This window comes from Vanacampus margaritifer, chromosome 4 (assembly GCF_051991255.1).
Source record: "Vanacampus margaritifer isolate UIUO_Vmar chromosome 4, RoL_Vmar_1.0, whole genome shotgun sequence".
Classification (NCBI taxonomy): domain Eukaryota; kingdom Metazoa; phylum Chordata; class Actinopteri; order Syngnathiformes; family Syngnathidae; genus Vanacampus; species Vanacampus margaritifer.
Window position 1 is genome coordinate 22,839,155 of NC_135435.1, and position 15,518 is coordinate 22,854,672.

General features: G+C 39.1%; 2 protein-coding genes across 5 annotated transcripts in view; one reads left to right on the forward strand and one right to left on the reverse strand.

Annotated features, from left to right (window-relative positions):
* LOC144050087 (neuroplastin-like) overlaps window positions 1–10,800 on the forward strand; it is a 37,562-nt gene extending 26,762 nt beyond the window's left edge. Inside the window, exons 5-9 of one of the 3 annotated variants that reach the window (XM_077563028.1) lie at window positions 3,971–4,104; window positions 4,190–4,463; window positions 9,579–9,588; window positions 10,171–10,244; window positions 10,341–10,800. In XM_077563028.1, coding sequence (XP_077419154.1) covers window positions 3,971–4,104; window positions 4,190–4,463; window positions 9,579–9,588; window positions 10,171–10,231 — 479 coding nt within the window. In that variant the 3' untranslated portion in view covers window positions 10,232–10,244; window positions 10,341–10,800. Of the gene's footprint in view, window positions 1–3,970; window positions 4,105–4,189; window positions 4,464–9,566; window positions 9,589–10,170; window positions 10,268–10,340 lie in introns of all 3 variants that reach the window. The other 2 variants (XM_077563027.1, XM_077563026.1) reach the window with 2 other exon arrangements.
* The window catches only part of rec114 (REC114 meiotic recombination protein), a 57,546-nt gene that overhangs the window by 36,293 nt on the left and 5,735 nt on the right, over window positions 1–15,518 (reverse strand). Inside the window, exons 3-6 of one of the 2 annotated variants that reach the window (XM_077563030.1) lie at window positions 15,208–15,291; window positions 14,820–14,993; window positions 12,701–12,781; window positions 11,871–12,066 (exon numbers count right to left, since the gene is read on the reverse strand). In XM_077563030.1, the coding sequence (XP_077419156.1) occupies window positions 11,902–12,066; window positions 12,701–12,781; window positions 14,820–14,993; window positions 15,208–15,291 (504 nt within the window). In that variant the 3' untranslated portion in view covers window positions 11,871–11,901. Of the gene's footprint in view, window positions 1–11,705; window positions 12,067–12,700; window positions 12,782–14,819; window positions 14,994–15,207; window positions 15,292–15,518 lie in introns of those variants that run through there. The other variant, XM_077563029.1, reaches the window with a different exon arrangement.

The following is a 15,518-nucleotide window of genomic DNA, read 5'->3' on the forward strand; positions in this document are numbered from 1 at the left end:
AATATTGTGCCACAAGAGATAACGATATGAGACATTGTAATATTGATATTCTGTCCCACTTCTGACAACAGCAGCTTTAATTGGAGCTTTTCACACGCCATTGCTAACCTGCGATTGTCTGGTGACCAGTCAAGGGTCTACCAATCTAGCCTAAATTCAAACGTAACCCTAACGAGGACAAGCAATAGGTCAAGCTGTATAGGAAATGGTGGGGTGGATGGATGGACGGACAGACAAGCAATCGCTAGTTTCCTACTGAGCCGTAGCAAGATAAAGATGTCCTAGAAAAGTTAACAACCCGAGGCTGTGTGAAGTGACTCCTTGTTGACAAAGATGTTTGAACTCATCCTGTGCAACGGTTATGACAGGAAGCTCTCCTGAGGCCGTTGTCACTCTTGGCTTTCGCTCAGATGACGGTCTTAACAAAATGGACAGGCGACGGCGAATGTTCAGCAGACATGCAAAGACGGAGCTCACCTGCAGGGCATTTTAGGGCCACTTGTCAAAACAGAAGCGCTCTTGTGATTTTGTGTTATCAAATGGCTAATTAACAGGTTATGCAAACAGTGCCTATATTAGCTAGAAAAGCTGACCAATCGAGATAACTCATATGCTGTACCACACGAGCTGACAGCCAAGCCGTCGCCTCGAATAAGCAATTGTCCCTGAGAAAAGGGCAAGTGAAGACCCCGTTCAAGAGAAGCTTGCCTGCGTGCGGTACATAAGCCAATTTGCTGTGGCATGGCTCGGCTGCATACTGAGCATGCCCTGCCTCTTATTCCGCGGTTGTCTTAGAGCGCTCCCTGATTGCATAACATGGGTGATGAGTATGTGTGTGTTCTGCTATTTACTGGCTCAAGAGCTGACGGGACTCGCGTCCGTTCAAAGTGAAGTGTCCTGGCCGTCGCCGGGGCTGCAGGGCTGTGACTGTTGAGTCTTTCTATGTGTCTCCCCGGAGAGAAAGACCGTCTTTTAACTGGTCACAGAGTGCATGAGTTTGTCCTTTATGTTCATTAATGTTAGAAGAAGCCACTGCCAGATTGATAACATTATCATCACCATCCCCAAATGCTCTTTTTAATTTTCTCAAAGTGTTTGCAATCTTTTGTGACCTAGGTAGAGAGCCCGCTGTTATGCTAGCCAGCTTTGCACTGTGCTTCTTGGCAACCAATTGCTGAGATCCCTCGCCTACAGTGTCCTTGGCACACTCATCCTTGCAGGACTCAGCTCTAGAGGCAACAGATGGAGGCTTCTGTGATGTTGTAGGATTAAGCCTGTGAATCCTGTCCCAGCCATCTCTGTTGCAGCACAGGAGTTTATTGTCTGCGATAGTAAGCTCGCTGCCATTACACATTTGGTATCTCAAAAAGCCTGCTGAATGATAATGCCATTTACTCATGGAATAGTCCAGCTTTTATCCGTTATCAATAATAGTACTATGCAAAGTCATAGTTGTGGTGTTAGCGATGCTAATCTGAAAAAATAATGAAGGCATTTTATTGAAACACTGACCTCAAACAAATCAATGGTTATCAAACATAAAAAATAAAACAGCTATGGGCGTACCCAATATCTGTTTGTCTGGTAATATTTAAAAGGCTAATGATTAAATGCTAAAATGCTAAGAATTGGTATACTAACATGAACCAGATGGCATCTTTAACCGTAGTTAATTTTGTTTTTTTGTTCCTCTTTCTGGTTTATTAGTTGGTAGGCCACATTATAGTTCATGGAGGAATATGAACCAACTCTTAATGTCAATTTGGGACATAGAGCGCCTCATTGGAGAGGTGTTGCTGTCTACAGATATAGGGTACAATTCTTAGGTTCTAATATTTGGTATGCCAAATTTGGTATGGTATAGCCAATCAAAAGTTTTCATTATTAGACGTCAGGTAAGATTTCAAGAGGCGAATGAGACCCGATGAAATGCTAAAATTCTAACATACAGTATATACAGATAGAAGATAACCATACATTTGTTTGTTGTCCATCTGGTTCATTAGGTAGTTGGCTACTTCCTGGTTGGAGAACGCGAGATAGTGGTTTGCTATTATGATTCAGGAAGCTAAAGGAATGCTTTAATTCCATAAACACTTTTTCATTCTAACTGTATTTGTCCGATTATTTACTATGTCAAAATGTCTGCTGTAAACAAGGTCATTTTAACAACAAAGCTAACGGTGGCCTAAAACTTTTGGACAGTCCTCTGTATCATCACAAGCAGATCAGATTGACAGCTGCCAATAGAGGATTTAATTTAACTGTCTCTCAGCCATCCGATGACATCCTAATGCATATCCTCCTCCCTGACAGCTATGACCCCAACCCTCCTCAAAAGTCCACGCTCTTTATCTCCGCTTGGCACAAGCAGTTTAATAATCGCGGGAGTGTGAAATTGAGGTTTCTGCTGGTTTGGCGCCACTTTGGACAGTTGTCTCCATGCCGTCACTCGTTGACATAATACAAGGCAGGGATAAGGCGCAAATGAGCTTGGCCACTCCTCTGCTCAGAGCAGCACGTGGGCTCCATAATTAGAGTGGGGGTGATGTCACCAAAGAGCTCAGACCCCCCTCTTGCTCCATTATCCATGTACAGCTGAGAAAAATGATCACTCGGGGTCTTATCCTGCTTAATTGCATGGAAGGAATTATTGTAATTTTGGGGGATTAGTGGCAGAGCGGTTATCCTCTCACCGTGCAGAGTCAAATGAAGAGTCTCACCTGTTCTATTGGCAGATTGTTGTGATTTGGCGCATGGCCTCAGTGACTTTTTCTAACCCCAGTCTTGAATAGACATTATCTCAGTTGTGTTCCTTTTGCATTGCATTTCTTTTGTGGAATTCACTTTGGAGTTTTTTGAATTAGAACATCTGGAGGCTCTAATACATCACCGATCCCTCCTTCTCATGACCTCAATATGATTCATCATGTCACCCCCTCCATATTGCAGTGTGATCTTCCTCACTGCAGGGATTTAGTCGTGCTGGTAGACCAAAACTATATATTTTATTGGTCAGAAAGTCTGTCAAAGGTTTTCCATCTCTTTGCAAAAATAAAAAAAGGTAACTCCGTATAAAAGATAGTGTTATAAACTGCCCTATGATTAACTGGTGACCTTTCCAGGGTGTGCCCTGCCTCACCCCCAAAGTCAGCTGGGATAGGCTCCAGTTCACCCACGTCCCTAATTAGGACAAGCACTGTTGGAATTGGATGGATTGGTAGCAACAGTCGAGGTCTTTTTAGAATCCTTGATTTTTTTGTTTTTTGTTTTAAAATCAGACGGTATAAAGTTGAAATACGCAGGAACCTTAAACACACTTTGTTCCATCCATGATGCTGGCTGATATAATAATAATAATAATAATAATAATAATAGAACAAAAATCATAACATACAGTATAAAATGAATTAATTTACTCCAGAGTCAAACTGCACCATAATTAAGCCTAACTCCACAGACATTTTCAATGTAATATTTACTGTCATACAAACATACCGAAAGTTAACCGCTGTAAAATAAAACTGCAGTAAAATAATGAAAAACTAGTCACGCTTTCAACGCATAGTTGAAGTTAAATAGTAATAGGAATGAGTTAACTTGAGTTTCGTAGTTTTCAGTGTAGTACAGATTCTTGCACAAAAAGGTTTCTCTGGTCATAGCCATTAACATTATGCGAGTATCTGTTTGGTAAAAGCTGGCAGAAAACACCAACATTCATTTGACTTAAATTAAATGTGGTTCAACTCTGAACTGACAACATTTTGCGTACTGATCACAGATGGACAAAGAAGGAATGCTTCAAGACTTTTCGCAATGTATGACATATACTGTACATGTTGAAGGTGTCTACAATGTATTTTTGCAAACCAAAACAATCATGCCTTGTTTTATACCTTGCTCTTCTACTTCTGTTGAACGTGTCATAATTCTCCAGGCTTATCGCATTCATTTTTATCTCATATCATAGCAAAACCCGTTATCACCGGCCACAAACGAAGTGAAAATAAAAATGAGGGGGAAAACGCGATGCTTTACTGCAAGTCGGTTGGGTATCCGCATCCTACCTGGACATGGCGTAAACTGGAAGGGACGTCCTCCACGGTGAGATACTTCGATTAATAATGCCAGATAAAGTTGAATATTATAATGTATTTTTTACATTAACGAAGGACTTTAACCCTTTCAGGAGATCGACAACTCCACTGGACGCTTCTTCATCACAAGTCAAGACAACTACACAGAGCTGAACATCATAAACCTTGATATAAACACAGATCCCGGGAAGTACGAGTGCAATGCATCCAATGCCATCGGGACAACTGCTGAAATCACCATTCTACGGGTGCGAAGCCATCTCGCGCCGCTTTGGCCGTTCTTGGGCGTGCTCGCGGAAATTATCATCCTCGTAGTCATCATCGTCGTGTATGAGAAACGCAAGAGGCCAGATGACATTATTGATGGTAAGAGACACCATTTCCGACTGTGATCTCTGTTGACTGTATTTCTTTGCTATTTTTGTGTGCTGCCTTACAATAAGAAGAACAAATGTCCTGTTCAAAACTGAGATCAGATTTCGAAGAATAACTTCTAATATGATAAAATTACAATCGAGCAATTATGTCATAAGCGATGTATTAGGAAATACATCTACAATGTATCATAGATATTTATGAAGATGTCTTTTCCAAAATGAGATGATAGCCAAATTCTTCATCTTGCCATGTAATTCATCTGTAGATTATTCACATGTTCAGAGCCAATTCATTGTTTCAACAGTTTAAAATTCAGGCTTGTCAAATGTGCAGGTCTTGGTAGATCAATTTCAAATAACATTTGGAAAAGAGCTCTTCATGTGACTAAAGAATGGAAAATATATGAAAGGTCTTCATTCGCAACTATAAAAAAAAACATTTAAATTTTCCATAATAGGATGATAAATCACTGACGTCCAATTAATGGGTTCTTTTTTCGTATTGTATAAAATAACACAGATGACTTATTAGATTTAGCATCAGATAAAGTCTGTAGTTAATGTCAATCTGTTTTCTGTCATCATTGTACATGATGCATTTGAAGTTTTAAAATGTTTTACACGAACTGACACTTCAGAAAGTATGCATGCATTTTCCTTTTAAATGATATAACTTTGACAAGCTGATGATGCTATAAATTTTTTCAAATCATTATTTTACATTGACTTCTGCATGGTTAAAAGACCTACAAAAACATTTGCAAAATGATAACCCTTAGCCAATTCTTGGCCAAAATAAAGTGAACTGTGCTTTAATTTAAGTAACTTAAGTTAAAAGCACAAAATAGTTAAACATTTTCATTATTTGCTTAGGTACACAATGTTGACAGGACAACAGAGTCAAAGTCAGAAGACAAACTTGAATATGGTGATGCCGGTCTATTGATACTGTACCTACTAGTATGATAAGAATGCAAAATATCATATTTCGTTATGCCCCCAAATATAAACATGACCTAAAGCAGGGTATAATAAGGATTTACCATTGTAAATACTGAACGCGTTTAAAATTTATGATTGTTGGCCCAGACTGTTTACCGAGCAGATTGGGGAGGAAAAAAATCACTTTGAACACATTGCCACCCACAAGATAATTGCTCAGGATAATCTTGTAGAGGCATCCGAGAATTGGGCCATTGCTGACTTAGATTGTAAGGGAGAGAAAACGCCGAACTTTTACCGCTTGTTGGTATGTGTGTGCCCTGCTTAAGTATCTTTTATCGCCTGCTCACTGGCCTCAGTCGCGATGTGTCGAAAAGAAACCAAAAGTATTGCCTCATCAATCCCCCGTGCGAGACGCATACAAATATGAACTTTAGGGATTCACATTAGGTAAACGAGAGGAGAACTAACCTTTTGAGTTGGTGTTGTTCCTTTGACTGACAGCAATGGTAACAATGGTGTTGATGATATATTGTACATATCAACTCAGATGTGTAACAATTGGTTACTATTCTTCCCTTCCACTTCTTTCGAAATGGCTCCATAATCTAAATGGGTGGTAAGTGAGAGATTCTGCATGGTCCTAGAGATGTATTTTATGAGTTGTTTTGAACAAGCCTACTGTCCATTGCCCCAAAAGCTCAAGTGTGAATTTGGCTCTATCTTGGTGTTTGTTAAATGTTTGATCTACCGTCCGAGATTCAATATTCCTCAAACAATGTAATATTAGGTTATGCAAGTGCTCCAGCAAATAAACAAAAAAAATGCTTTGCATGCCTCCCTTCGCAATAACATTTGAAGCCTTCTGTGTTGCCGCATCGCACAAGCTGGGTTTGAGTGTGGGCGGACACACTGTAAACAGGCAGGTAAACAACGCCTGCGAACACAACTTTGTATTAAAACGCTCAACCCTGCAGCAAAAAGCTTCAGGAAAACGTTTTCTACAGGCTGAGACTGAACATTATGTCTTGAAATCTGATAAAAAAAAAATAGAACTGATTTGAAATTCAAATAACATTTCTCAATATATTAAACCACATTTTTTATGCTTCCGTTGGAGCCCAAATCCCGAGGACGTGGCCGCTTGGAAATGTCTCAAAACCCCAAAGTCAACAAAGGTTACGTCTAACCTTTATTAATGCTTTATCGTCTTCAAAATTCAACATACGACTACAGCCCCATTATACTAAAACAGAACAGCGACAGGCCCTACTGTCATTATGGATCACAGTGGCGCAACCAAACACTTTAATACAGCCCAAACAAAGCTGCAGGGTACATCTTGCTTTTGTTGTTTTAAAGCAAACAAAGAATATTTACTCGGGCAAATCTGAAAGGAATATTAAATTACATAATATTTTGGCTAGACTTGGGGTGCTCTTCTGATAATTTGATCAGCTGCAAATTGACAAAGGGAGAGTGATAACATTCAATAACGGTATAATATCCGTTTGAGTTAAAGTTAGGTAGCATACTTAGCATAAAAGGATTGGTCACTGTGCATGCAAGTCTTTTTGGGAGAGAAAAAAAATACAATAGAATATCTAAAGCTGAAAGCCCAACATGTCGTATTGCACAACATAAGGTGCAAATTTTGGGGAAATAGACAAGCTTGCATCAAAAGACTAACTCTACTGTATTAGACAATATTTATCTTGAAAGGATTTGATTAATGCACATTATGGGGTGTTATGTGGTGCAGATGTATTCATAACTGCATCAAGATTCTATAGAAAAGAAAATATATTTAAAAAGTCACGGACTTTTTTGACATCCAAGTAATGGCCGGAAATTCTTCCAAATCTTTGAGGCAAATAACTAATAAGTATTAAAACACATTACAGATCCTCCATGTGCTCAGCAACAGCTAACAATAGCCACCGGAACAAATGCCTTAAAAATAAAATGTTATTTATCTATGATCTATTTTTAAGAAGTAAATTCTTCTCTGAAAATAACACAACGATGTTGCGGTTAACAAGCATCTGCCATCATCCAGGGACAAACAACAAAGTAATAATAAAACACTTGAGTAAAATAAAACACATGCACACATCAAAGCATACACAGCTCAAGTAAAGCGTGTGCATGGCCTCCAGTTGGTTTCATCCACCGGAAAAATGAAGCGATTAAGGTGGATTATATTTGCTATGTTTATGCCATTCAAATCAGCAGTGAGGGCTCTCAGCTCACGAGGCACAGCCTCTCTAAAATCTCCTTTTAGCATCCCAGATTCCCGCCGGTTTTGGCCCCCTGTCTGCGTGCATTATGACTTGCTGTATTCGAACACCTCTCATGTTCCACAACCAAGGGCTCTGAGGCAGAGGCTCACATTTATACCCTGTGTTTCAAATCTAGTCGCTTGGGATTTTTACTGTGTGATCATTTTGGCATTTAAAAAAAAAAAAAATGAAAAAAAATGAAAATGCATCATTTGTAAAGTAGCATCCATCGTAAACAAAAGTGATCATGTTGATACCACTGTCACACAGTAAAAATCTGTTATTTGTCATGTGCTTGCAGAGGCAGTATAGTAAACACAGCTTGTGTTGCGTATGCATAGGAGGTGAGAAAAACGGTGGCATATGCAGAAAGACATCCGGCACAAAATGATCGCAACGCCATGTTTGATGACTAACAATATGACTGCTGTATTACTCTGCTTCATATTAACGCCATGGAATGCTGCTAGAACGCTGCCGATCTGCGACTTTGTAACTGCATGTAGCTTGTTTACTCACCCAGTGACACGTTTGCATCTATATGCCAAAACACCAAACACGCCGTCAAGGGCACCAAATAGAACGATAGGCCTCGTTTCCACCAAGTTGTAAAGTGGCCCTAATTTTTTTTTTTTATAAATGCATATACGGGACCGCGAATTGGAAGGAATTTATTTTATTCTTTTGTTGGGATCTCATTCACAATAGTAAACTTTGTAGACACAGCGTTACCCAGTGATTGCTTGATAGAAAAAATTGTGTCCTAAATTCGAATTAACAGACCAGTCAGAAAACAAAAAAATCCTAATTTCTTGTTTACAGGCACACAGCATTGTACCACGCCATTTATTGTCTTGTTAAATGATTGCCTTACTAGTAAGGCTTTGATGTCATGCCATTTGCTTAGCTAACACAGTTTTCGCCGTTCTGCAGCGGAAATAAGAAACATGATTCGGTTATACCGATTTAAATGAATTGTATCCTTGTTTGAAACGTAGCTTGGCACTTTAGTTCTCTTTTCTATGATGTAATGTTGACATTACGGCCTTTCAAGATAATAATACTAATAATGCACCGCTCGCTGAAAGAATGTATGACTATACTTGTTCAAAGAATGATTTATGAATGAATTACAAATCGGCAGTAAATGCAAAGATTCTTACTGCGTCGTGCTGTAGGGAAATCATAAAACCACTATGAAGCTGCTGGAAGCTCAAAAAAGATCCGCGTTATCATGCCAAATTGGTCACAATAGCTCATTTGTGTGTTTTTTTCTTTCCCTTTTTTGGCCTTTTAAAAATCACTGTGATATTGCTGTGTGTAATTAAAAAGGCGGTTTGAAATGAGCCATCTGCAAGCCTCCTACATGTACGCTCAATCTGAAAATGAATAGCAACCCCAAGGGTTAAAACTAGAGGCGGCTTTAACCATCAGTGTTGTCAAATTCCACTACTTAAACGTTACATCACTGCGGGCCGTTTTACCACGCTAATATAGTTGTGCAGCATTTGCCACCTTCCAAGAATCCACATCTTCAAATGTCTCCTTTTAATTTGACACAGTTTGTGCATAGGACGCCGCTGACTTGTGTGATTTCAGAGCTTATCACGAGTGCACGGCTGTGTCACACCACCATTCAAAGCAATCTGTTCTCTCAGCAAACGTTCACGCTTGATGTTTCGGTGGCCTATATTGAGCAACTTTGGAGCATTTCTAAGTAGATTTTTTTCCCCTCTTTTTTGACGCCTCAGTGAAATAGAGCTACTCTGTGCAAAGTTGATGTGCTAGATTTGACATACATTCTTTTATGACCTTTCTCTCACGTTTGTCTCTTGTTTGTTTTTCATTCCCTGTTCTCCACGTCAAAGATGATGAGCCAGTTGGACCAATGTAAGTCAAAAGATCTACACACATACGGTATTTCCTCAAAAAGTGGCTGTCCCTCAAACAGATGCCATTCCCCAATTAGCCTGATGTGTCGTGCTCAAGACATGAAGAATAAAATATATTAACAACTGTAATAAACACACTATCATTTATATGCAGACGACTGCTGAATCCACTTGAACTCTGAAGCATCAAAGCACGTAAATAGTCTCTCAGAGGAATTCAAGTGTGGAGTCTTGCTAAATCTAAACAAGTTCCCTGTGCAGTCTTCAAGATGATCTTATGTTAACCTCCGGAGTAACATTTCGAGAAGAGGAAACCGCGCAATATTGTAAAGTTTGATAAATATTTGGCGTTTCCATTTTTGTGTCTAGTCTTCTATTTGCCAAAATAATTCCACTGGTTAATTTTAATGCTCGTCAAACTCATTTTCAAAAGATGCAAAAAAAAAAAGTCTCCCTTTATCTGCAGTTGAATAAAAATACATTAGGCTATTGTTTGTGAAAATACACTACTGTATTTCATACTGTGTTTTGACCTGTTTCTTTACCTTCATGTTTTCTAAACCCTACCTGCTTCTTTCAGGAAAACCAATTCTACAAACAACCACAAAGACAAAAACGTCCGCCAAAGGAACACAAAATAAGCAATCAACTCAAGTAAGACATTGTGGAGAGTGATGGTGGGTGCTAAATATAGAACGCGCTGCCGAGGATTATCCGTGGTCATGCCTTCTCTTTATTTTCTCTTCACAGATGAGATGGTGAAACTGCAGGTTTTTTGGCTACACGGCGGCATTTGAGTTGCGGCCTATCTTGAGGGAGAAAAAATAAATAAAAGCATATCTTGTCTCTTTTTACAAGAACCAATATCAGCATAACACTGGCAACAAAGAGCAAACGGAGTGGGAAGTCTTAAAGCATGCCTTGTCGCGTGGAGATTTCAGGATGACGAATTGTGACTACAAATCACTGCAGAGGTGTACGCATTTTTTCCCGATGTGATGTTGATGTCTCCTTAATTGATCTGAATCATGGCCCTCAGATGAACCAACCCCCTTTTGTAATGACATATCATGTAAATGCATGCATAATAATTACGCAATAGGATACTCAGAATAGACATCTTCTGTTGTTATCCCTCGTGTGACTTTTGTTTTGCATCCCAAAAATGTTTTTATAGAGTCATCCTTATATATATATATATATATATATATATATAGATATAAATAATTATATATATATATATATATATATATATAGATATATAGATATAAATAATTATATATATATATATATATATATATATATATATATATATATATATATATATAATTATTTATATCTATATATCTATATATATATATATAATTATTTATATCTATATATCTATATATATATATATAAAATTATAATTATATATATATATATATATATATATATAGATATATATACAGTATGTGTCTTTTTTCCTCTTGAACATTTGTACAGCATATCATGGTCATTTAATGTTTAATTTTGTGACGACAAAGTCCACTTTTAATAGAACTTTTATCGTGAAGCAAGGGCTTCAGTGACTGGCAGTATTTAAATTTAAGAGAGTGAATACAGAAAATGAACAATGTGTGTTTAACAAGCTAAATATCAATGGTATGTGTATTACTTTAATTTCCTTTTGAGAGTAACTTAGGGTGTCTTGTATATGTTGCAGTATGAGTGTTCAAATGATAGGAAATCTGTAAAAAAAAAAAAAAGATATTTTTTTCTAACATTTCCTAATTTAATTACTTTGATTTTTTTATTTTTCTTTGACTATATAGCATGGCTATAATCCTATGCAAAATGTATTCTTGAATAGATTAAATGGAGGGCAGTTTGTTTTAATCAGTCAAGCTTTAAAATCGTGGGATCCCTTGGAAGCTGGCATAGCGACATTAACTGCTGTAGCTGCATGACTCCTCCTTTCAATACAGTGTACTGATGATGTGTGTTGCGGTGGGAAACGGACCTGCATTGATGTGAAAACAGAGGGACCAGAGTATATAGCCACGATCAAACATATGAATAAGACCAATATTTTTTTTCTGAATAAAAAAGAAATAAATCAAAAATGAACTTGAGTTTTGTTAAAGCTGTGTTATTCTTATCAACAATCTGAAATGTCCTAAATTTCAATGCACGACCACAACGCTGTTGACTTTGGCAGCCCAAAGCGAGTGAACTCCTACGTAAGGAGCGGCGTGGGAAAAACAGCAAACAAACACAAAAGCACAGTGCTGACTTGACCTTCTCTCTGCCTTCAGTTGTTACTGATGATTCATTCTTCGAGTATTTTCCTCAGCTCGCCTTCCACCTGCTCCACCAAAGCTGGGAAGCTGGGATCCAACAGACAAACGCGCACAAAGGCGTCCAGGTCTCTGGGTTCTGAAGATGCGTGACGGTACAGCGCAGGCAGTGCCAGAGGTGTCCCTCCCAAGAGGTTCTATTGAAATTCAATAGGTTATAACAGCGCAACAGGTCCTCCAAACCTCATTTTTTAAGCGATTCCTCCAAATGATCATCAAACTTTGAAAACATGCACTGCACATGAAATGGCGTAGGCAAGAAAACTTTCATAATTAAGCGGAGCCCATCTGTTTAGGATGTCTTCTTCTGATTGGCGCTCATTTAGGCTAACTCCCTTAGTTGGAGATTGTCAAAGTACGAGCCCTGGAATTTTTTCTTCAATTTCAGATTTTTTCGTGTATCCTGTAATAATAAACATCTCCACCAAATTTCATGTCGATAAACTAAACTTCAGATTTTCCATGGGGCTCTACTGAGTGGATTTTGGGGGGTTGCGTTTAGGACCCCTAAAATACACACATTTTTAATTGGTTCTCAGGCCTTAAATACACATCAACATGTTAGTAATTAACAATTCTACCGCGTTGAGAGACGCTGCCAAGATGCCACCGAAAGACTAAATAATTAGTATAAACTGTTGATTGATTGACTATTGGGAAAATGAACCTCATTTGGGGGTCATATTTTTAAGGCCTTCATCGCCCCATGCCTACCCTGTAGTTGACTATTAGTTGGCTAGTATTTAGCTGAAGATGACTCATATCAAATACCTGGACAAGACGCTTGATGGACAGTGATCCATGGACAACCTCTGGTTCGGCTCCGGCCGCCTCACCCTGCTGTGGACACGGCTTCAAACACACACAAAAATGAGAAAGATGAAGGAAAGACGCAGCACGTCGCCACAAGGTGGAGAGTCCAATCAATTGGCTTCATTACTAATTGAAAAATATCCCACTCTCGCATCCCCTCTTCAAAGCTCTTTCATCTGCGCTGGGAACTCCTTCGGTGTGTCTGTTCACCAAAAGGTCACATTACACCCTGTTGGCACAGTGCACACCTTGATGTCTCATCCCCTCACATGGAATTAGCTCACAACCCAGCGTTGGAGTCAATGTGTTCCAAAACAGGACCAATAGTTGTACAGTGTCAATGTGATTCAGTATCGTTTTTTTAATTATTACCATCATTTTAGCAAGGTCAATATTAGTAATCATTAAATAAAATATTTCAATAGTACATTATAGGTCACTTTTAATACCGTAAGTATAAGGTACAAGAAAGACTAGTCAAGACCATACTGCATCAGTCCCTCAAGCTACCAGCAGCAATGTGACCTCTAAAGATGACACTATTGTAAATAGCACCATCTAGTGTCGGAGTCCATGAATCTGACCTAGTTGAGACAATCCTGATAAATCAGCTGTCAGATACGGTCTCAGTAATAATCACTACAGGGAGACATGCAGTTTGCCTTCAGTACTAAAAAAGATTGCTAAAAAATAGATTATGAATGCATTCATAACATACTAGATATGATCACAATTCTATTGTATTTCAGTGCAGTCCATTTACAGTTTTGAATGCATCAAAAGGAAACTCATTGCATTCGGTTTATAAATGAGTTCCGTTTGCAGAATGAGGGGCAGTCTGTCACTAACCTAAGTTAACACAGGAATGAAGTAGTAAATATTTGTGTAACACTTCTAGGACATAACTATAAGACAAGTGAAAAACAGTTGGTACGGTGGAACGTGCCTTCTTGTGCTGCATCATGACCACATATTTTTAATCCGTGAGACGCACATAACCTCAAAATGACCCAAGTTGGCATTGTCATCTAATGGCAAGTTTGAAATAAATGCGGTCGTACCAGTATGCGAAACACCTTTTATGATAATTTGAAGTTTGTTTGACTAGCATTTTTGGGGGGAAATTGCCTTATAATCATAATTATATCAAGGAATTAACTGTGTGGTTGTTTCTCTTCTTCATTTGGCTTTTTTTTTCCCCCTGGAGGCAAGAAAAGACAAAATATCTTTCTGAAGTTAGGGTGAAGTAAGCAGCCTAAATGCCATGGAGGAGGCGGGACTTCCAACTTCCTGGTTTTCACACATTAGCTTTGTTTCCGTTTGCGACAGGTGGGCCGCGTCCCATTTTAGGCCGCGTCCCAGTTCTTGCGCTTGCGCCTTTGTGCCCCTCGGTTGCGCGTTCCCGTCGATGGGTGCGAGTGTGTAGTGTGTCTGTCTCAGTTGTCCGAAGCATTTCAAATAGTTGAGGCGCCCGCGGTTGAGTGGCACAGGTGTGGGGGTGCGAGTGTTCGAACGCGGCCATCTATGGCCGGAAACGATGCTGATGTGTGAAACCCGGAAGTCGGAAGACCGTGGCATCTACCCCATAAAAGTGTTCAAGTCCCTTTTGTCCAGACTGTTAACAAGTGTCTTAATGCAAAGGATGGCCATTCGTAATGTGGATGACTAATTGTATATTATAAGTATTTCTGAGGCTATTATTCTTATATGTGGGGGAAAAAAAGGACTGATTTGGCACTTCTATAACTGGTGTCATGCATTTGAGACCATCTTTTGTAGTGTTTGACAAGTAGAAGCACTGAGTCAGGATGTAGATTGTTTTAGTGTGTATTATCTTACATTACCAGTTGATTGGGAAGCAGAGAGTACGAGTGGTTAAAATGTCTGCCTCACAGTTCTAAAGTTCAGGGTTCAAACCCGAGTTTGCATGTTCTTTCCATGCTCATGTTTGCGTAGGTTTTCTGAAAATCAATCATATGACATGGGAATGATTGTATCCAACCTTTGAGGAACAACTGTACAATTATTACATACATTTAATTTAATTTAAAATGAAATAAACTGCAAAATGGGTCACCTGTGTCACCGGTGCAGGGACATCAGTGGGTGGCTGATTATTTGGCGGCAGGGCGTCGTCTAGAGTGTTGACGGGCACATACTCCCGCAGTCTTTCTGCAGCACTTGAGCACTGTTTGATGGCCTGTGCCTTGTTCCTGCCGTCAAACTGCATCCTGATCACGCGACCCGATCCCTGAGGACACACGTTCAATCTCGACGCTGTCACTCCCAGCCCCTACGTGAATAATCTCTTTGTTGTTTGTTTGTCGTCTTTTTGAAATCAGCATCTCATTAGAACTAACGTTTTTTTAATAGAAGAGAAGACAACAAATGTTGCGGGCAATAACTCACAGGGACTAAAAAAAAAAAAAACACATTTTGCAGGGAGCCGCAGTCAAAATGCTCACCTTCACAGTATTGCGAAGCAGCAGGTTGTCTGATTTCTGGTGGACTTTGAAAACATCGCTGGCACTAATCAAAGGAATTGTCTCCTGCAACAGTAAAAGTGGGGGACATTTACACTTTGTTGATGGACATCGGCTTTCTGATCAATCTGATGCAAGCATCTCTTCATGCCCTTTTATATTGATTAATGTATGTGCACATTGTCCTTGAACTCTATTTAAAACAAAAACATACGGATTTAGAAGAAAACAAACAAGAGATGATGTTATTACATTATGGTGTAGAAAGCGCTATATAAGCTCAGTCCATTTAC